Raw genomic sequence first — 22690 nt, 5'->3', positions numbered from 1 at the left:
TTATGCAAGCTTTAAAGAAATCATTGAATGAAAGCACAAATAAACAAAAAAACTGAAGTGGTCAATAGTATAAATACTAAAATAAATAAATAGAAATAAAATATCATTGCCTTTATAGTGCTGCTTTGCTCTTTGTTGTAAAGTGCAGAAACATCTACACACTAAAAAAAAAAAGGTTCTTCAGGGGTTCTTTGCGGTGGTTAAGGTGCTATATAGCACCACTACCATTTAAAGAACCTGTTAAGCCCAGTTTGGTTCTTCAGCGGTTCTTTAGCGGTTCTTTGGGGTGGTTAAGGTGCTATATGGCACCTCTTATGGTTCTACATAGCACCATTTGACAAAGGTAGGTGCTACTGTATATGGCACTTAAAGTGGTTCCCCTATGATTACAAGCCAATGAACCACTTTTAGTGCTATTTAGCACCATTTTTGTTTAGAGTGTACTGTACACTAAACATCACTAAGAAACTGACGCTTCTGTTTACAAATGTAGAATTAAAATGAAACTTCCGGTGACTTTTGTGAATCTCTCTGACTTGCAGGCAAGCACATTACATAATGTAATTGTCTGATTGGTCTTCAAGATTTTTGTGTTTTTTTAATCATGGGGAATGCACATTTTGATATTTATCACATTTATTTGGCTAGAAGCTAAAAAAAAGTGAGCGGTTACTAAACTTTGCATGTTTTTATGCTGTGCATATCATAATGTAGATTCCTCCATCAGTGTGCTTTTTAATGTTATGATTCCAAATGATTAATTGAGTTATAATGGTTTAGGGGTGTAACGATACCCTCATGTCACGATTCGATACATATCACGATACTGCACACACGATATGATATTATTGCGATACTCCAAGACATATAATAAAAGATTAACAAAGAATGTACTGTTGATTAAAATGCAAAATTTGGTATTGCAATGGGGTGTAAATTAATAGGCTTAGAGTTGGTGCTGGTAACCCAATGCACAGGACAATGGTGACACCAGAATAAAAATATTTATGATTCTGAAGCTGAAAATACAGAATTGTTTTAGACGAATATGCTTGCACTCTGTCACTGACTAGACATATTTAAAATAATGCAGGCCACTTTTTACTGGTAAGACATTTGGCATTATCAGGACCCACAAATATTCCCCCATTGCATTATTATACATTATATTCAACATTATAGTTTAATGCAGTACTGAAAAAAAAAAAAATCTGTAAACTTGAATTTTATCTCACACAGATACATATTGTTGCATATTTGTATTGCGATATATTGTGACACCCCTAATGGTTTTATGATTTGAAAATACGTTTTAGGTGGTAAATAGTTAATGTAATTGTGACTTTTTGAGCTATGAATGAAATTTTGAAGTATTTGAGAGTGAATGAGTCATTTAGGCAGCTGAAGGAAAATGTGTTTCTATGCAGGCAGAAGTAAATGAAATCATTTTGAAGTGTGCACTAGGTCTATTCAAATGTGTATTTCTGAATTCATTTTTGCTGCAGCTTTCTTATCAGATCCTTTCATAATTCTGTGGAAGATTCATGGTCTTGTATTCTGGCTATTCAAAAACAGAAGCATGGGAACAAGTCTGAGGGCTTCAATTTCTGCCTTTCATACCTCTGATTTCAGGGGAGGGTTTAAAAATGTTCAACACCTGTTTTTTGGATTGCTGGTGATTAGCTTGATCAAGGGCTATTCAGAAAGCTTCTAGTTGACATAATTAGCCTGGTGCTTTGTTGGTTTATGGCTTGTAAATGAGTCATTATGGAAGAATGCTCTCTAATACCTGCTACAGACTGCGGTTTCAGCAATCCTATAAGATTATTACAAATCACACTGTACGACATGGCTCTAATAAACTGATACGACATGTATGTAGACTGTGCGATGATGACACCTATTGAATCGTAGGCTACGACGCAAGTTAGAATAGAAGAATAGAACATCATCAGTGTGCACTAGTGGTAAACAAATAGAGCAAGATGAATCGCACTTTGGCGATTGTGGATTTTATGTGCGCTGAAAAAAAGGAGTAAGCGAAAGAGGAGAATATGGATGCGGTCTTTGCTATAGGGAAAAAGGACATTTGTAAATGGAGCTTGAGGAAAGTAGCGCCATGCAACGTTGATCAATACGCCATTTCATGCAGCATTTTTATTGGGAAGTCAGTAAACGTATTGTAGCGGCAAACACACTATTGAGATGATCATTCTAAACTTCTGACACTGTCAGAAAATGATCGCAGGCTGTCTTTGGTCGCAAGATCGTCACAACGGACGTCTTTGAACCACTCACACTGTATGACGTAGACCACCGTTAGGAGCCACGAACAGCCCAAAATCTGTATTGTACCAGGTATAATATCCTCATGTTGTCTGAACTCTGCAGGTGGGGCCGAGATGAGTCTTTTGGGTTCTTCTGTGATAACTTTTTCTCTGATGGTTGTTTATGTACTTCATGTGTTTCTAATTTACACAGAAAAGAGCAGAAATCTACCAGCAGATAGCCATCCTAACCAAAATCACAGTTGATGTTACTTCCCTTTCATCCATCAAAAAGAAATGGGAGGTTAAGTTGGTTGCATTGCATTGCTTTGGCGTACAGCTTTGAACCATAAGCAATGGCAGGCCAATCTGAGATGGCCATTTCTCATAAAGAAAGGCAGCAGATTATAGAGGAAATACAGTAGCCTATAATGTGCCTGGAACCATTTATGTTGCGTTTTAACTGTGTGACCATACAAAACCCTTCAAGTATGCCACACACAATTCCTTTTGTGTCAAAAAGGCATTTATTCAATCAGCACACTGTGATGGTTCTTGTATTGATTTCAAGTGTTTTTATTTCAGCCTAAAGGGCGGTGACATCGACTTCTAAGGCATCAATACTGGCTGATCCTCTTGAAAGCGCAAGGCTGATGCTCTTTACATGCAAGGCACCTGCAGCCACACAACCATAAAATTGGTATATTTAAGAGGAAGATTACAAGTTGACTTTTTGACTTTTAAAATGCCAAAAAGTCCATTGGCCTCCTAATCCCTCTATTGTTATGTGTGACATTTCATTATTTAGTATCCTGATGGTTTCCTCGGCCTCTGATTCAGAATGCAGAACAGGATACATCTTAACCTAACACTAAGGATATTTGGTTACACTTTATTTTAAGGTGTCATTGTTACATTGTAATTATATATTTAAGTACTGAGTAATATTTTGCAACTACATGTACTTACTATAGGGTTAGGGTAGGATTAGGTTTTGGTTGAGGGTTAGAATATTTTATTGTATGAATATCTGAACATACAATACATCAAAAGAAAGAGCCTCTGCTTTTAACCAAAAATCCATTTTATTCTAGTTTCATGCATTCTTTTTTTTAATCAACACTTGAATGTGGCTAAGTTTCATAAAAAAGCAATATTTCAAACAAAAGCCTGAAAAAATTGACTATTTTAGGATCAGATTCAGAACGATGATCAGAACAATAGATGCAGTAGATCGAGTCCATCAACACCCCCAAAGCTTCACACTCTTATACCTCGTCCTGGGTCGACATTTCATTCAGTAACGTTAGGCTTTCGATTTATATGCTGTTTAATGTCTGATTATCACATTAAATTACACGCATGCTTCAATCGCTTGTTTGTTTCAGCTTCTTCTTCGGCTGTGTTTTAAACCAGAGATTCTGTACTATTTCAGAAGATGCATAATAGCGCCCCCTACCCTATAACAGTGAAAACATGGATTGCCGGACATTTCCATCAATGTCGGGGAAAGAGTTAAATAGATTTGAAGTAAAGTGGACTACACAAAAATTCACAAACTCAGAATTAGCTAAGAATCAGTTTTTTCATAAATCAATATTTTCAAAGAATGTAAGTTTATAAGACAATATGTAAAACAATGTGAATAAAGTATTTAATAGGCTACTCAATCAAATGAGTAAACACAACTAAAAGCCAAGTATACTTGAAATACTTAATTGTACTTTAAGTATATCTCGATCAAAGATTGAGTACAATATAGGCCAAATATACTTAGACTTTTCTGTAGTCATGAATACTCGTGTAATTTTAAGTATAAAAAGTAGACTGACAGTATACTTTCTTATTTTCTGTTTAAATAAGAGCACACTTGAATAAACTTTTTTTGTAAGAAGTTTCGGCAGTTCAGAATTGATTCTTTCTTTTAGGAGACTTTCTTTTAACTTCTAAACTTTATTTATCATGCACTGTGATCTTTAATTCTTTGCAGACCTTTTACATTCAGCTTTATTACACACACACACACACACACACACACACACACACACACACACACACACACACACACACACACACACACATACATATATATATATATATATATGTATATATATATTACAAACTGCGTGAAAGGTAATATTTAAAAAAACATAATGGGGCCCTTTAAGTGATTTGAAATTGGGGGTCAAGTGTCTGGAGTTTGTGTAATTATTTGAAAATGTAATTGCATTTATGCTGATATTTGCATATTTGATATATGCTGAGAGATGTCAGGTATAACACCACTGCCCAGTGTCTTTAAATAAGTGACAGAGAAAGATGTCTGTAGATCCTTGAGCACATTTGTTAAATAAGAGGCTCTGTGTTTTGTCAGGATCAGAGCAGAGGACACTGGGCTCTCAAAGGCTCCAGGACAAACAGAGGTTTCATGGCGTCTCTCTGTTGCAGCGTTCAGATGCCACTGTATTTGAAACGGCTGCTGAGATCGAATCCCAGAGTATTTGAATTCTGCATCAGAGACTGCATCTGTCATGCTGTAATAAATGCACTGTTGATGTTCTTCGGATTTGAGACTTTTCTCCCTGCGTTCCTCCTTCAGAGGCAGAAACACAGATAACTGATTGCATTTTTTCTTGTTATCAGTTTAAGTACCTCAAACTTGAATTACTTTCAGATCTGAGGAATATGTAAAGTTGAACTGAAAAAAACCAATAGACCCTCACTCCTGGAGACTGCTTCAGCCAGCCAATCAGGGCAAAGCTTGCTTTTTTGAGAATACACTTGGCCTTTTTGTATGCAATATGCGTCAGATAGTCAACATGGTTGGTTATACTACAGTATGTAGATATCTAGATAAAGGTGTGTGAGTCAGAGTCTTTATGATCATGCTAGTGACTTTTTCTAGCCTCTCTAATTTTAATCTCTTAGGTTTGACACCCTCCCTTTGGCTCTGAAATTCTGACACCAGATACAATAAAAGAGGACTTACCAATCAAAATCTCAAGGGGCGTTTAAGATGTTAAGAGATATCTGTGCTAAAAGTAATTACGCCCATTTAATTGCAGTAATTAGTCCAGTTGAGGAACTGTGATTTAGCCGTAGCTGCTGTTTGTGAGGTTGTTTAGGTGTTGTGCTGTTTACTTTGCGGTGATTTGACAAGGTGACGAAGCCACGGTTGCACTTTAAAGCTCTTCCGTTGCTACGGGAGACGTATCTTCGGATCTGCCATGCCGACAGAACTGTTCGCACCACCCCGTCCTCTCTCATCCTAAACAGAGAAGAAAAATCTGTGTTTTTAGAAGAGAATAGTGAGCTCAGTACAAACACATACACACTATTTTAACAGACAGACACACAAACAATCATTCATTTGCAACACAGGCTGTCAATAATGGGTGTCTTGCAACTAAACATGAAAGATGAAATCACTTCCATGGTGAGTTTTGGACATTATAAAAGTTATTATAGCGTTTGATGCATTTGAAATGAATGAGAATTTTTTTAATTTAATTTATGAAACTTGTCTTGTAATAATACATAGTGAATTTTATATATTTTTGTTATAAACTTACATTTCTGTCACTTTAGATTAGGGTCGAATTCTCACTATTAATTAACTTAACGATTTTTGCCTCAATAAAGTCGAAATTACTGCTTATTAATAGTTAGTAAGGTAGTTGTTAGGTTTAGGTATTGGGTAGGATTAAGGGAAGTAGAATATGGTAATGCAGAATATGGCATTAATATGTGCTTTATAAATACTAATAAACAGCTAAATGTAGTAAAGACATTAGGCTTTTAATTAACAAATTAGGCAAATGTCTTGTTTAATACAAATATAAAAACAATGTTTCTGTATTTTTTTAGGTGCATACATATGAATTAGCAGTGCGTATATTTAATTTGTTCAATATAAATTAGTGCTTTGCAGGAATTTGAAATCTCAACTTCCACTAAACATTGAAAAAAATCTGGAAGATGCATTACACCGATATGGGTTTGACCCTTTGTGTGAATAGCTTTTTGCTTTGCCATTCACTGTGTGTTTTCATTTAGCTCTTGATGTGAGCAAACCTTAAATCCAGTAAACCCACAAGAAACATGGCCTGTGTGGATGACAATTCTATTAGTGTTCCCACAGTTCATTCATCTTGCATAATCGCTCTAACACAAATGAGATCAAATAGTTAAAGTGGTGCCTGCATGGTCTGCTCTGTCAGAGTGTGAATTGGTCATTAGAGGTGTAAGGTTAATACATCAGGACTCCTACAGGGAACTGCTGTCCTGGGTCTGTTCACACTTCTCCTAGGCCTGACTGATTATACACACAAGAGAAGCTGATTAGAGAACAGGTCGGAGCCACAGTCAGTGCTGCCAGTCATAGCTGGGGTTATCACACTAAAGTCTCACGTAGCCAGACCTGCAAACTGACTCCATAGCAGCTTTCATTGGCCAAGGACCGTTCAATGGCTGCCTGACTGACATTTAAAGCAACCAATCACAGTTCGTTTTGTTCTGCGTCATGTTTAGGGGCGTGAAAATGTAACGTCGATGTCCTTGCAGTAACACACTGGTATGTAAAAAAAAAAGAGACTATGCCACGAAGTTTACATACTTCACATACTTTGGAAAAAACTGCGTTTAGTTGATCCTCATTGTCACAGTTTGCTTCTTCCATAAGGGGGTTTGGCATCACGGCATCTTTGTTTCCAGGTGGACGGTTAAAGAACGTGACACACGTCTCCTGGAAATCCTGTAGAAATACATAAGACTACATAAGATGATGAAAGAAGATTTCTTAGAAGGCAGGATAATTATGCGACCTACCTTTTTGGGACAGTTTTAAAATGCTTTGTAGACATCTAACTTTGAAACCATGCTAGAGTGTGATTTTTGTTTGTATCTGTATTTTATGTACTACGCAGTATTTAGCAAAAAGTTAAAAAATTGTTTTGTGTGCTAATAGCTTCCATTTGTTTTCAGAGGAAAGTGCAAGAATAGGCCAAATCAACTTGCTTGCTTCTGTTTTTCCTGGTACTCATGAGCTGAAAAAGTGTTTTTTTATGCTTGAAAGCATCTTTATTCCACTTCGAATACATCTGACCTGGAAACAAACAAAGTATTCTTGATTCTCCAAGTTCAGGGAGTTATGAAATGTACTGCTACACTCAGATTAAGTCCAAACATTCCGAGAGATCTTCAGAGGTCTGTTGTTGCTTGTGAAACAATCCATGGTGTTAAGAAGTCAGTTTCATACAGCGCACGTCTCGCTGCTCTGTTGCCCTGTGTCTGTGTGTTTTTCCAGTCAGAGCAGAGCAATATCTCTCACCCTGTTACATATTCATACACTTAAAAAGTCCTCTGTATTGACCTAGACAGACAGCCAGGGAAAAACCTGTATATTCATTACTCATCATTCATTGCATAAATTGAAAATATCCAGTGGGACGTATCTAAAAGTTGTTTCCATGGTAATTTGCTGGAGAAGCGGCACCCAGTGGGAGCTTCGAAATAAACCGTGCAAAACTTGAGAAGTTAACAAGACACAAGGGGAATCCAGTCTACACCATTAGCATCACGCATTTCTCTCTCTTCCTTTCTTTCTGTCAGTCCATGACTTGCTGTCTCAGATGTTTCTCATAAAATTCCTTAGGATAAATAAATTAAATTGTTTGCATGGAGAATATAAAATGTATATGAATCACTCAGATCACTTGGTTTAAACGTAAATTTTTTTGATTGCAGTACATTTTGAGATTCTTTAACACAGTTTTTAAGTTTTTAGGGTCTTTTCTCAGGAGAAAAAAACATTTTGCTCTCTATTTTATAGCATTGTTTTCTAGAACCAGTTGATACATTAAGGAGGCATTTAAAAAAAAATTTTTTTTATATCCCTAACCCTAATGTACCCTAAAATTATGATGTGGGGACTCTATTTACTTTTATTGTTTTTAATACTAATCTAATAATATTTAATATTCCCTAATATTTAATATTCCCTAGCTTACAGAAACCATATTGCATTTTAACATTTTCATTAAGACATTATTTTATATGTATATTTATTCAGCTATTTTCCCATCTAAGCAAAACCTGACCCAGAATGTGCAGAACATTCGTTAATTCAAGAGAATTAAACAAAATGAAAAAATATATATAATTATGTATAAAATATAATTATGAGATAATTAATTATATAAATATAATTAAGTTCAAATGTATATGTATAGTACATTTAAAAACAACGGCAGTTGACCAAAATGGTTAACAATGTCAGGAGGATACACAAACAAAAACATACAAACACAGTAGAGAATGTCACAGTATCAAAACTCAACTCAGTTGAGCCTATACCTAATATAGGCTTGTATTTATATAAGGGTATTAACTTCACACATTTTTTCTTGATTTAACGCTCTAGGTTGATGGGAGACGGGCAGATATTGTGCAAAGGCTTCTGGGGGACTTCTGAGCTCATCACAGAGCATCTAATCAGCCCCCTCTCTCTAAGTTTTTAGCAACCTTGACCTTTCCTTTGCAATAAAACCTGCCTGTCAATCACAGATGTCTATCAGAAGAGAGAAGCAGACAGAATAAAAAAAGAGCAGAATACCAGGATTTAACTCGGGCTTTTCTTCTCAATAGAAGATATTTTAAAGAATGTCAGTAACCAGACAGTTGACACAGTAGCCATTGACTTCCATAGTATTTTTTTTCTTACTATGGAAGTCATCAACTCTCTGGTTATCAACATTCTTCAAAATATCTTTTGTGTTTAGCAGAAGAACAAAACTCATACAGGTTTGGAACAACTTGAGGGTGAGTAAGTGATGACAAAATATCTCCCATCTCATGGAGCTCAACCAGAGTGACCATCAGCTTCTTGGTCACCATTGTAACCAGGGCCCTTCTCCATCCGTTGCTCAGTTTGGCCAGAAGACCAGCTCTAGGAAGAGACCAAATTTCTTCCATGAAGGATTTTTTTTTGGTAGTCTTCCCTAGATCTGGGTCCTCTATAGGCAGTTCCTTTGACCTCATGACTTGGTTTTTGCTCTAATATGTACTTTCAGCTGTTAGACCTTTTATTGAGAGGTGTGTCTTTCCAATTCATGTCCTTTCAATTGAATTTTCCACTGGTTAATTCCAATTGAAGTGTAGAAAAATCCCAAAGATGACCCAGTGTAACTGGAATGCTCTTGAGCTAAATTTCAAGTGTCCTGAAAAGGGTATGAATACTTATGCAATGTAATCCTATATATATAATCATATAAACACGGTTCATAATCACTGTACACATCCATCTCTCCTTACTGACAGCCCATAGACTGCATGATAATTTACTCCAAGAAATGTAAGAAATAAAAAAGGCATATGTGAGCGCACAGAAAAACCAAAGTCTGTTTACTTTACCTCTGTTTGTTTGCTTTTATGCCTCGTGTTGTTGTCTCTTCTCTACCGTGGCTTTATTTTTTTCTGACAAGCTGTCATTTCCTCACAGGCCTTTGTTCTTTCAAATAGCATGAATTATGCTTTCTCTTTTTCTCTCTCTCTCCTGTCACTTTGATCAAGTGTTTTCTGAAGAGTTTGGTACAGAATGAAAGTGTCTTACTGTGAGGCTGCCTGTGAGATTTTATTTCACAATCCTCTGAGTATATTCGCACATACGTCTCTGTGTTAGAAAGATAAATAAAGATCTTCTGTGTAACTCTTTTTTCCACTTGTAGAGACACTATTGATCACAAGAAACCTAGAATTTATTTTCAAGTAATTTTCACATTTATTAAGCTATACGTGAGCTGTTATGGATAAATGAGTAAATGTTGATTCAGATATTGTGTTTGTATAAGGAAAGTCCCTTTAAAGGGGTGCTGAGCATTCAGAATTCACAGCAATGGACAAGATACTGTATGTCCTTTTTTTAAAAAACATCAATTCAACATATGACAAATAATAATAAATCCAAAGATATACAATCTACTCCACTTTCCTGCAATGCTGCAAACCTGCAGCTTTAAAGTTTGTGGTCTTGGAATTCTTACTCAGTTACTCTGAGATGTATTGATCTTCTATTGTTCATGAATATTTAATATATATAATATATAACTTTGTACCACAGCAAAATTGGCATGAATTAGCATTTCCGGTCTCCCACTTTTGAATGAGTATGAATGTATAATGCTGTATAATAACATATTTCAAATATAATTTAATTATAATAAATTAATATAATACATAATTTATATATATATTATATATTACTATAAATATGTATTATATATATATATATATATATATATATAATGTACTATATTAATTTATATTATATCTTTTAATACTGTTTCATAAAATGTATATATAATCTTTGCTATAATATCGGTGGTGATTATCTTTTGTTTTATTACCCACAACGCTTTGCTGTTTAATCTCACTGCAAAAACAGTGGGAAAGTGATGGTTTACATCATAAGAGGACAAAAAGAGAGAAAGGTAAATGGGGAGAGAGATACAGAAAGGGAGAGGTGAATAAAAAAACCTATCCATTATTTAGAGTGTGCAGACTATTTCTGATCTTATAACGACATTCCTCTGGATTTACAGCATTCCTCAGGAGGAAGATAATATTATTATTTTCTTGGGCATGTTCCCTCCCTCCTTCTGAGCAAACTGTCATGGGATAGCCTCCTAAAGAATCAGCCTCACTAAACCTACAGGAGTCTGGTGCAGTTTGAAAACACAGAGCTTTTCATCTTGGTGAATTTTCTTTTGATATCGTACATGCAGTGATGCTGTACTAATCATAGAACTAGATTTGATTTGAACGGATGCAACGCTTAATTCAAACTCTGTTTGATGAAATCCAGAGAGAGCAGAGATGCCTTAAAAGACAGGAAGGGGTTTTGTTGTTTATCTCTTTGATGAAATAAGTTGCTTGTTGTCAATAAGCCCAAGAAGTTTGTCTGCAGCTCTGTGTTCCAATCCTCAGGGTCCCTATGTAGTGTTCAGTGCTCCCTATACACAATCACAATCAGCAAGTGATATTTGTAGAAGTTCAGTTAACTTTTGTAATTTGGAATTGTCTGTAATGTCTTCAAACACTTGAGATAACATAATATACCAACATAAAAAAAAAAAAAATATATATATATATATATATACACACATTTGTAATCAAAATTATTCACAAATCAGGTTTATTGGCAAAATGTACAGACTTTCAGCTGTTTGCAATGAACAAATCAAACAGCTCAACACGACAACTGTTTCAAGTGGTTTCCCCAAATTCCACTGAAAATTCAACTTTCAATGACTTTTGCTGTCTAAAAATGATTCAATCCTCTGAATAGAATCCCTCACAACAGCACAAATCTGCAAAACAGGTGTTGTCTCAAGCACACCTGATGCAACTAATCAAGGGCTTCATTAGTTGCACCAGGTGTGCCTGAGCTAGAACACATGAAATATATGAACTAGCTAGGTTTGTTGAGTGTCACGTTTGACTGCATGTTAGAAATATGGCTAAGTCAAAAGAATGGTCCAAAAACTATAGAGAAGATATCATCACCCTTCACAAACAGGGAAAAGGATACAAAAAGGCACAAAATGTTCTTTGAGACACCATTGGAAGCATAGTTTGCAAGTTTAAAGTTAAAGGAACAGTGGTTACACTACCTGGACGGACTTGGTGGCAACAGTGACTGAGGTTTCAGTTCGCACAGTAAGGCGCGTACTAAACGCATGCCAGAACTCCAAGACGTACACCACTACTGACCCAAAAGCACATGAAAAGTGCTAAAAAAATCATATAAATAAGCCACAGAAGTTTTGGGATTCTGTACTGTGAAGCAATGAAGCAAAACTGTAACTTTTCTGCCCTATGGATCAGTGGTACAGTATGTCTGGAGGAAGAAGAATGAAGCATAGGCTATGTTGAAAATAACACACTGTCTACAGTTCAGCATGGTGGGGCTCGGTGATGCTCTAGGGCTGCTTTGCATCCTCTGGCACTGGAAACCTGCAGCGTGTGGAAGGCAAGATGGATTCATTTTTACTATCAGGAAATCCTAGGAGAAAACGAACCCTTGAGGCAGTTGAAGCACGCAAACCAAAGAATATTGCTGAACAGGAGGCAACTGCCTCATGAGGAATGGGCTAAGATTCCTCAGAAACGCTGCCAGAAGCTGGTGTCTGGTTGTAGATCTAATTTGTAGCAGATCATAACAGCAAAAGGGTGTTCTACTAAGTACTAAAGATGTTTGCCATGAAGGGGTTGAAAAATTTAGACTGCAGAATTCATTAAAAGTTGCATTTTCAGTTGAATTTGGGGAAACCACTTGAAACATTTATTGTGTTGAGCTATTTCAATTACTTCTGTTTGATTTGTTCATAGCAAACAGCTGAAAGTCTGTAAATTTTCCCAATAAACCTGATTTGCAATGGGGGTTGAATCATTTTACAATTCATATATATGTATGATAATATTACTATATCATGATTTGGATAATTTCAAATGTAGAGTAAGTTCATACCCTGTGTATCTTATTTCAGTTTCCTTTGACAAGTGTCATTCATCTTAAGACAGAGTACAGACAGCAGTAGGGGAGCGCGGGGCACAACCTAACGCGGGGCTAGTTGTAACACGCTTGTTTTAAATACTTCCGCACATGCTTGGATGACGAAACTTTGTGTATTTACTAGTTGCCATATCAACACTATATAGAAAAAAAAAATCCGCCAAAATGTTTTTTTTTTTTGGAAGATATCCATAGACATTTATTAAACCATAGCAAAAGTAAATTTCTTACTTAAGTTAATTTTTCATCTCTATTTTTTGTGTTTATTTAAAATAAGACAAATCTGATATTATTTTAATCTCCAAGATGTTATTTAACTGTTGAGATAGTTCTTTAATGCTTCACTAACTAGCAGAAGACACTAGCAGGGTTTAAATCCCATTTGTGCAGGCGGGGGCATGTTGTAACACTGCGTTACAATGTGCCCCTATTAGAAATATGCTATTATATTCTATACTTTTATTAATTTTATTGAGAAAACGTGAGAAAAAGGTGAATAAAGACTGAGAGTCAATGTTCAAAAATTACTAATTATTTATTTGTTTTGAACTATGTTGTATAGCTGTGTTTTCATGTGTTCGTAGTCAAAACTCAAAAATGAGTTTATATTTAATTATTAAAAATTGCCATTATTTTATATGAAATTTTTTTTTAATTGTATTTTATTTAGAAAATATTTTAGTTTGTTTTGTATATTTTTTTTATTAGATCAGATAACATTTTAAGCTGTCATATGTTATGTTACAATGTGCCCCCACACATGTTACAATGTACCCCACCTATGGGGCATGTTGTCACATTTCACTTCCATTCTTTCGGGGTATATCAAGAAAAAAGTATATACTGTATTAATAAAACAAAAACACATAATTGTACTAGACATGTGGGAAAGTAATGTGGGAAAAAATAAATACTCTGAACCATAAGTAGATTTACACAAACTGAGAAAGTCAAAAAGCGTTACTTTGTGCCCCGCTCTCCCCTATATGTGAGACAATATTATTAACAAACATGATGTATCAGCCTTCATTTTCAGGTCCAGAAAACAGCGCATTTTTAACAGGTTTCAGCAAGACAGAAATGCAGTGACCTCTCCTCCATGTGGGAGGAAAGCTGTCTGAACGTCCATGCTTTAATACATTCCACAAGCTGCCAACAATTAAATCATGAGCTTTCAGGTATAAAGACATTTTTTCCGCCCAGCTAAGCTGTGTGTCAGAGAAGAGCTGCTAATGTATGAGCTCAATAAATGATACATGATGTTCACTAACACCTACACAAGTACGCTTTACTTTGTTTGTCACTGAGCACAGTAAGTCAACTTTCACTCTCTATCGCTGCTGCCCAAAAGTGGTTTATTATAATAGAATTTAAATTTGAAAAGTTTTCCGCCCAGTGCTATTCAATTTAATGAAGTTGTATGTATGTCAAGTCAAGTCAAGTCATCTTCATTTATATAGCGCTTTTAGCAATGTAGATTGTTTCAAAGCAGCTTTACAGAGATAAACGTATAATTTAAGGTAACAGAGATTGTTTTGGCTTTATAGTGGTTCTTTAATAAAGTTATTTTCCAGCTAAAGTTAGTTTTGATTGATTCGCTTCCGTCGCAACGATCATTTGTTATTAAATTAGGGGCCGCCAAGACGACACCATTCTCTCTACATATAACGTGAACCTGTGAGAAACGCTGATGGCGTTCACATGCGCATTAAGAATTGGTTCTATAGTTATGTGCGTTTGAATATACTGTATGTGCGCAGGTTTGGAATTCCCTACAAACCAAGCCTAAACAAGTATAAGCCTAAACATGTAGTATGTATGTAAATGTGTATGTATGTGTGTGTCTTTTTAATAGTATGTGAAACTGTATGCAGTAAGCCGCAATTAATGTTTTAAACAGTGATATGCTACATTGCCGCATGTCTAATTGCATACTTAATTCAGCAAGTTAAATACATATTTGAATATATTAATTTATAAATTTATAGCTTCATTCAAGAATTATATAAAAATGTCAAATGTCTTAACATTTTTGACAAACAATTTTGAGAAGACTTCCAAAAATTAAAAAGTGCATTCGATATTACTCCCAACAGTAAATGGAAGGTCAATGGTGCTGGTGAGCTTGTGCGATTGATTTGATATTGTCATCTTAGTAGTCTATTCACTGTCCACTACAGAAATAATTACATCAATTACAGTCTTTTTACAAAAATGAGTACATTCAACAGAATGAATTCAGAAACCGCTACGGCTGAGATATTTAGTTAAAGGTGCGCTAAGGTTTGATGAAAGTTAAAGGTGCACTAAGGTTTGATGAAAGAGTGGAGATAATAATAACTGCATGATTTCTCATCGGTAAAGGTCCATTTCAAATCTCAGGGTCACTGTCACCTGTATCCTGGGACTAAAACAAATTACAAACATGCTCTATCTTTTAAGAACCGAGAGTTTCATCCATCAGTGTCAGCTCTAATATTGCGTTTGTCCGTCGGGCAAGTATAGGGCACCTTTTGTTTTGCCCGTTTATGTTTTTAGACATGTTGACTCGCAGCATGCTGCACTCTGACACTTGCCTGCCAAAGCGAATAAAAGCAATTTCAGACTATTTAAACACCTCACCGCTCTCTATGTCTCAGTGCGGGATTCTCACAGGCTGGGAAAAAACATGCTGGATACTTCAGAGAGTAGCATAGCCTGACTTGAGGCTTGTGGCAAAACAGGAAGAAACCGCCTGATTGACATGTAAAGCGGCCAACTACAGTTTGATTTGTTTTTTGAAGTGCAATTTAGGGGAGGGGGTTATCTAAAATAGATCTTAGTGCATGTATCATCTTGAGGAGAAGGTCGATAGGGTGTATTGTGCCTTTAAAGGTGGTTTTATTTGCAGAAATGCACTGGGATTAGTCTTTCTATGTCACAGTCTATAAAGCACGGTTGAATTACCTCTTTAAGAGATTAATGTCTGTCTACAGCCTCTGGTTTAATCTGACTGGATGGTCTGATATTGTGTGCCTTTGCAAAACAGCTGTTTATTGCCACTGGAATGATCTGATCACACTTCCATTACAGAAAGTGTCATCTTGATAAATGGGATTCACTCTGGAGTGACATGTGCTCTGTGTGTTCTTAATAGGAGAGAGATTGTTAGGTCAGTGCTTGATTTACAGCTATTTTAAGGTGATTTGAGGATTAAATTATGCATTTGGCCTCTAAACAGTTTATGCACCCAGATTTATTGTGGGATTTATTTTCTCAGAGAACACAATACGTTTTTATGTTTACATTTAAATTTTAGTTTTGTTGTGCTTTTATATAATTTTTATAGTTGAGTTTTTATTGTTTTAAATATTTCTATATAGCTGAAGGATATAGCATAATGGCTCATGTTATATCCTTCTGAATAAACCTGGTTAAGCCTATAAGCTGGTTTACTAGACGTAGTTACTTTAAGCGGGTCGCCCAGCTGGGCCAAGCTGGTTTTCAGCTGGACTTGGTTTGTGATAATGGACCAATAAGACAAAGAAACATCCCCAGATGCGCCCAATGGAGATTTCAGCTTTCTGGCCTCTAACAACATTTTCCACCAACAAAACTATTGCAATCCACAACTGATTATCTGCATTCAGCCTTCCACCGATATTCACTGGCAACTCACTATACAGGCTGATTACATCCAATAATAAAGCAGAGCTGTAGCTCCTGCTGAGAGTTTAACTGTGAGCTGGTCTTCAGAAGCCGTCTAAGAATCCTGTGTCAGTGATGTTCTTTTTATCTCTTACTATCTTCATTGTGTCGCCAAGCTATATCCTGTTAGAACACACTGTCATCTAGTTGCCCAATTAGGGAGTAAAACATACACTCGCGATCTCATGCTGTTTGAACGCAGAAATAACAGAAGGTCTCAGAGGTATCTGCTCTTCTGGGGTTCACAATCTGCTTAGGACTTTGTTTTCAAGACGTTCATGAGATGTATAGGAGGTTCTATGAAAATAAACAGTGATGATTGTCTCTGGTTGCCACAAAGCATTTTAAAAATAAAAAGCTGTCCTCATTTACTCACCTTCATGTTGTTCCAAACCCCATATGATTTTCTTTCTTAATGTGGAACACAAAAAGGATGATTTTGAGATTTGAGAGCTAGGGTTGAAAATCAAAAAAACTCAATGACATGAGGGTGAATAAATGATGACAGAAGTTACATTTTTTGGTGAACTTTCTCTTTAAGGGTACGTTTACACAACAACAATGTATTAAAAACAGAATTTTTCTCTTTTTTTCTTTGTGTATTTGCGTACAGATGACAATGCTGTCAAAACTAGCCCCATTCACATGGATTCACGAAAACGATTAAAAACACTGTATTATGAATGCCAGGCCAGTATTGACGATGTCACTTTGTAAAGAAACACTACAGTACTTACAGGTAATAGGGTCAAGGTTAGGTTTAGGGGTAGGTTAGTACCTAGTTATTACCCATATTGTAATAACTATAAGTACATACTATGGGGAACAGGACTGTAAAATAAAGCGCTACTGACTGAATACGCAATACAAATGCGCTTGACGTCACAGTTTTCAAAAACATGTAGTTTACACAGAGACTATAATGGTATAGTTTTCAAAAACGTGTACTTTGAAACCCGTTTTTAAAAGTTTGCGTTTTCAGGCCCTCAAAACACATAAAAAGTGTTCCGTTTTTAAAACGGTATCGTGAAAACTAAGACTTATTTAGTAAAAACACAATTATAAGAAGCTGAATCAGGGTATTAGTGCACTTGCGTGTTTGTATAAGAGGGAGTCTGTACATCTGTGTTTGAATTTTCCCTCAAGCCAGACATTGTTAACGTCCCAGTGGAGAGCTTCTGTAATCCAGTAGGAATGATTATAAAGAGACAGATGATCTGACAGCAGTTCAGTGCAGCGTTTCCCTCACACGTCTCAATAATGGAAGCACTTCTTGACAGATAAAACACAACTCCAGATGTTGTTTTCAGCACAGCGATGTCGCACAAGCAGATTTTTTTTTTTATGGGTTACAGGAAAACAAAAGGATTTCCTTCACACCTGAAATACTATAAATATCTCAACAAGACAAGCAGAAAGATGCCAACATTTGCAGTGATAGGACATGCTCAATAGCTTCTTCTTTTTTGTAGCCAAGACTTAAAGGTATGTTCCTATACAGAAATTTGACTTTCAACAATAAACCTATACCCTGAGAAATATTCACTGGTGGAAAAAGTGTGAAAACTCTCCTACATTTTTAAAAATATTATTACAATTAGACTTTCCAGCCAGTGATTACCAAGCATTTTCAATGTATGGAAAAGAACAGATTTGACATTTTGATAATAACTAACTTTCATATTCCACAGAAAATAGGTCATTCAAGTTCTCCATTTAGACTTGATGATCTTTATAAAGGTATTATTTTCTTTTTTGCTTTCTTTTTTTATCAATCAAGCAACAATTTTGTTTGGATTTTAGAAGTTTAAAATCCACTTGGCTAAAAAATCTGAGGGAGCACATGCAGTTTGAATGGCATGACGCATTTAATAACCAAAGATTGGTCAACAACAGTCCCTGACATTCCCATAATTACTGTTTTTGCTCAAACTGGACTTTTTATCTTTTTATTAGACATGCGTTTAAGAATCTTTGTGTCTGAATGACATTTAAATGACTCACTTCCTCTCAGTGGCGAATGAGGACTGTTTCTGATTACAGTTTGTTTCTGATCATAAACATTTGTTGAGATTTTTAGGCCTGAAGTGCTGGCTGTCATTATACAGCTCGCTCTCTTGCTCTCTCTCTCTCTCTCTCTCTCTCTCTGAACCCTTCTGAGAGCTCTTCTGTCTAGTGAGGTGTGTTAATCTTGAGATGAAGGATGTTCTGTAATTGCCTCGCACTTTCTTTTCAATGAAAGATGCTGCTGTTCTTCAGCACTGAAGATCACAGTAATATTGAACCTCTTGTGTCACTACTAGTAAAATAATTACTTTGCAGGGAAGCATTGCCTTAATATGCTCAAAAATAGAATATTCAAATAGAGTCACAACTTTATGTACAATTACTTATAAAGCATCTGAAGAGCATCAAGCATTCAGCTGTCATCCTGAAATAATTGGAGAATTATATATATATATATATATATATATATATAACAAATAAACAAGTAGGCTACAAAACAAATATTTTAACTAATCTTCCAAAATGGCCCTTGGGTCTGTGGAGACCAGTTTAAAAAGCCCTGACTTACACTAGACTAGGTTTGTCTAGTACTAATTTTCAATCTGTTTGGATTTTTTTGCAGAAGATGGAACCATACAAACTCAGAGAGGAGGAGAGTCAGAATCAGAGAAAGAGTTTGACCCTTTCACCAGTAAACAGGAGCCACCAACTGACATCCAGCAGCTCACAACAGACGCAGTACCAATCCTCCCCAACCTAAGACTGCTTAAACTCCACTCAGCTCTGCTGACCAAGAGCTTCGAGGGAGATCAGCAGTTTTTTAAAGAGGCACCACACACTGTGCCAACAGTCTCTACCTCTACATCTAACACTGAACATTCACTTCTGGTGCCTCAGGAGGATTCAGCAGTCTTCTCAGACCTTGCGACCACATTGACCATGACTGCGGCAACATCTGTGGAACAAAGAAGACCCAGCAAAAGCCGTAGTAGAACATCAGAGAAGATAGCAGTCACCTCTCAACCTCTCACAAACCCCACCGTTCCAACCAGCACTCCCACAAGCACCAGTCAAATAACAACTCTCATCACAACAACAAGGAAAGCCTTTGACAAGGAAACTACTTTGCCACCACTGTCTCTGTCAACTTCACTTAAGAAAGAACCACAAAGGCCAGAAGAGAAAACCACATCAGGGTACTCCTCTGAGACATACTCAGGTACTTTTATGATGGATGGATGCATGGATAGATGGATGGATAGATGGATGCATATATATGGATGGATGGATATATATGGACGGATATATGGATGCATATATATGGATGGATGAATGGATATATATAGATAGATAGATGGATGCATATATATGGACGGATAGATGGATAGATAACTATGGATAGATAGATAGATGGATATATATGGATGGATTGATTGATGGATGGATATAGATGGATAGATGGATGCATGGATGGATGGATATAGATGGATGCATGGATGGATGGATGGATATGGAAGCATGGATGGATGGATAGATATATAGATATGGAGATAGAGATAAAGATTGATGGACAGACAGATACTGTAGACAGAGAGATGTGCTTGACGTGTCTCTACTTTGAAGCAATGTATTGAACTCTTTGACAATGCACAGGCGTCAGAGCTAATGAAGGATTAGTGCACAGCCAACCAAACATAAGACAGCTGTAAAAGGGGCGATTGTTTAAAATGATGCTCTTTCTCTCGCTCTGTCTTTCTTTTTCCAGCTCACTGCGATATGAACTTCACAGAAGCTGAGGGTTATATAGAGCTCCCTCTGGATGTCTCATTTGATTCCCACATGCATTGCACCTGCCTGGTTACTGTATATCTGGGTTATGGTGTTGAGATTCAGGTCAGTATCTTTTCATCCAAAGCTTTTATCATATGCAGATTAGGAGAAGCGTCTCTCTCACACATCTTTGTCTCTCAAGGGCAACAGAGTGTCATTTCCATCTGCTTTACACTTAACATTGAAATTTCATAAGTGTACACACAGAAATTAAAAAGTCCCAGCCTGTGTCTGAAGGCTCAGTATATGACAAGATATTTCTCTTCTGTGCATTCTGCATATCTACGTGGTTATGAAATAAATGTTTGACTTCCTAAATTGCAAGGATGGTTTGAGTGGCCTGACAACTGCAAACAGAGCACTGCAATAAAATAATGCATTTTTATATGCAAATAAATTGCTATAGATAAGACAGACAGTGCTTGATTGTGTGCCAAAAATATAAATACAATAAAATTGAGAATAAAGAGAAAAGAAATAGCACAGTTAAATCGTTTAATAAAAGAAATAAAAATCAATGATATTTGTGACCTCTTAGTTGAGAGGTAAATATAATTAAGACATTAAGTGTACTTGCGTTTAAATCGCAGGATGATATCCTTGTTAAACTTTTATCATGAACACCAGAGGAAAACTATGTGCTCTTCTAAATGGTTCTTGGAAGAAAGCACTTGTTAAAGAGGATTTAGAAAATGTCTTACTTCATTACTCAAGCCAAGAGAGAACAAACCGTTCATTTTGAGCAAATGAAGCACCGTAGACACTGCGTTTCATGCAATCAGATGGAACTTATCATTCCTGTCAGCCTGCCAACTCGATACGGTTCGATCGACTGCACTGAAATTTCTCAGACCTCTAATTTTGGATTGATCAGAACAGAGAGAAGCGCATTTAAAAACTGATTGTGAGGAGACAGAACATCGCATGTAAAAGTTTTAGAGACACGCAGACAGATGCTGCCAACTCTCTCAGGCATTAATAAAGGCCCCTAGTCTGAAGTTGTGAATGTTTCCGTATGGAGTTCCAGGAGGATAGTCATATTCGTGTGTATCAGTGTGTTTGACTGCAGCGCAGCTGCTCTGTCATATGAAACAAATTCCCTCTAAAAGGCCCTACAGTACAGCGGTTATGTTGGCTTTCTGTAAGGAAAAAGAGGATCTGTTTTGTACTGAATCATACATGTGATGCTTACTTTTTTTACATTTTAGATGTGATGTTTCATCAGCTGATCATCTGTTTGCTTTTTGATTTCCTGCAAAAAAAAACAAGACTTCTTCAAAAAATAAATTGCTCTTTCCTGACATTTTTCATTCTCCAGGTGGCCAATTTAAACCGATGGTTTTGAAATGTGCATGCTCTGTGGGGGATGCTAAAGGCGCACTGGCCGCATATTTGTTTGAATATTGATGTATTTCTCTGCAGATTCCGAGTTTTAGAAATATGCTTTGGATAGTGACTGTTTAGAGGTTAGAATGTCTATAACTGCAGGTGTTCTGATGCTGTAGTGTGATAGAAAGAATTGGCAGAATGTTAACATGGATGGTGTAGCCTAAGGTTAAAGATCTGGACAGCTAACCAAAAGTCTGTGGGTTCCAACCCCAGAAGAGGGGAAATGCATTATATTCATATTTGTCTAAAAAAAGAGATACAATTCCAATGACAAATGATGAAATTATTTCAGAAAGAAACACATTTAAGTCTTTTTTGACAGACTGTTTGGATGTGGCATGATTTAATCTAATTGGACTTTGGGATAGTTCACCCAAAAATGAAAATTCTGTCATTAATTACTCACCCTGACCCTTGACGCTTCAGAAAGTTCATAAAGAGATTGTAAAACCAATTCATATGAATTGAGCGGTTTAGTCCAAATTTTCTGAAGAGACTCGATCGCTTTATATGATTTAGATGAATTTAGGCTTTTATCTTTTATTCACATTTAAACATAGATCAGCGAACATAAATAGCTCAACCAAACCTGTTTGACGCACGAGAACAAACCTCAGTGGTTCTTGCAGAAGCTCAAACGTGCTGTATAACACACGAGAATGAACCTCATCGGCTCTCGCAGAGACTCAAACGTGCTGCGTAACTCAAGAATGAACCTCATTGGTTTTCACACGTCAAGCGAACATCATTGAGCTTCGGTTTACCACAACTGATGTGTGATTGGATGAATATTTATATGCGAATAAAAGCCTAAATTCAATCTGTTCATCATATAAAGCAAATTTCTCTTCAGAAATTTTGGACTAAGCCACTCAATTCATATGGATTAGATTTACGATCTCTTTATGAACTTTTTGAAGCATCAAAGTGGTAGTTGCGT

At 36.3% G+C, this 22690-nt stretch overlaps 1 protein-coding gene across 1 annotated transcript in view; it reads left to right on the top strand.

Moving 5' to 3' along the window:
• sez6a (seizure related 6 homolog a) overlaps positions 1–22690 on the top strand; it is a 46612-nt gene that overhangs the window by 1778 nt on the left and 22144 nt on the right. The window contains exons 2-3 of the mRNA XM_082157102.1: positions 19154–19750; positions 20297–20424. Coding sequence (XP_082013228.1) covers positions 19154–19750; positions 20297–20424 — 725 coding nt within the window. The remainder of the gene's footprint in view (positions 1–19153; positions 19751–20296; positions 20425–22690) is intronic.

This window comes from Leuciscus leuciscus (assembly GCF_965113295.1).
Source record: "Leuciscus leuciscus genome assembly, chromosome: 24".
NCBI lineage: Eukaryota > Metazoa > Chordata > Actinopteri > Cypriniformes > Leuciscidae > Leuciscus > Leuciscus leuciscus.
Note: the sequence above shows the minus strand (reverse complement) of the source record. Positions and strands in the feature narration are given on the sequence as shown.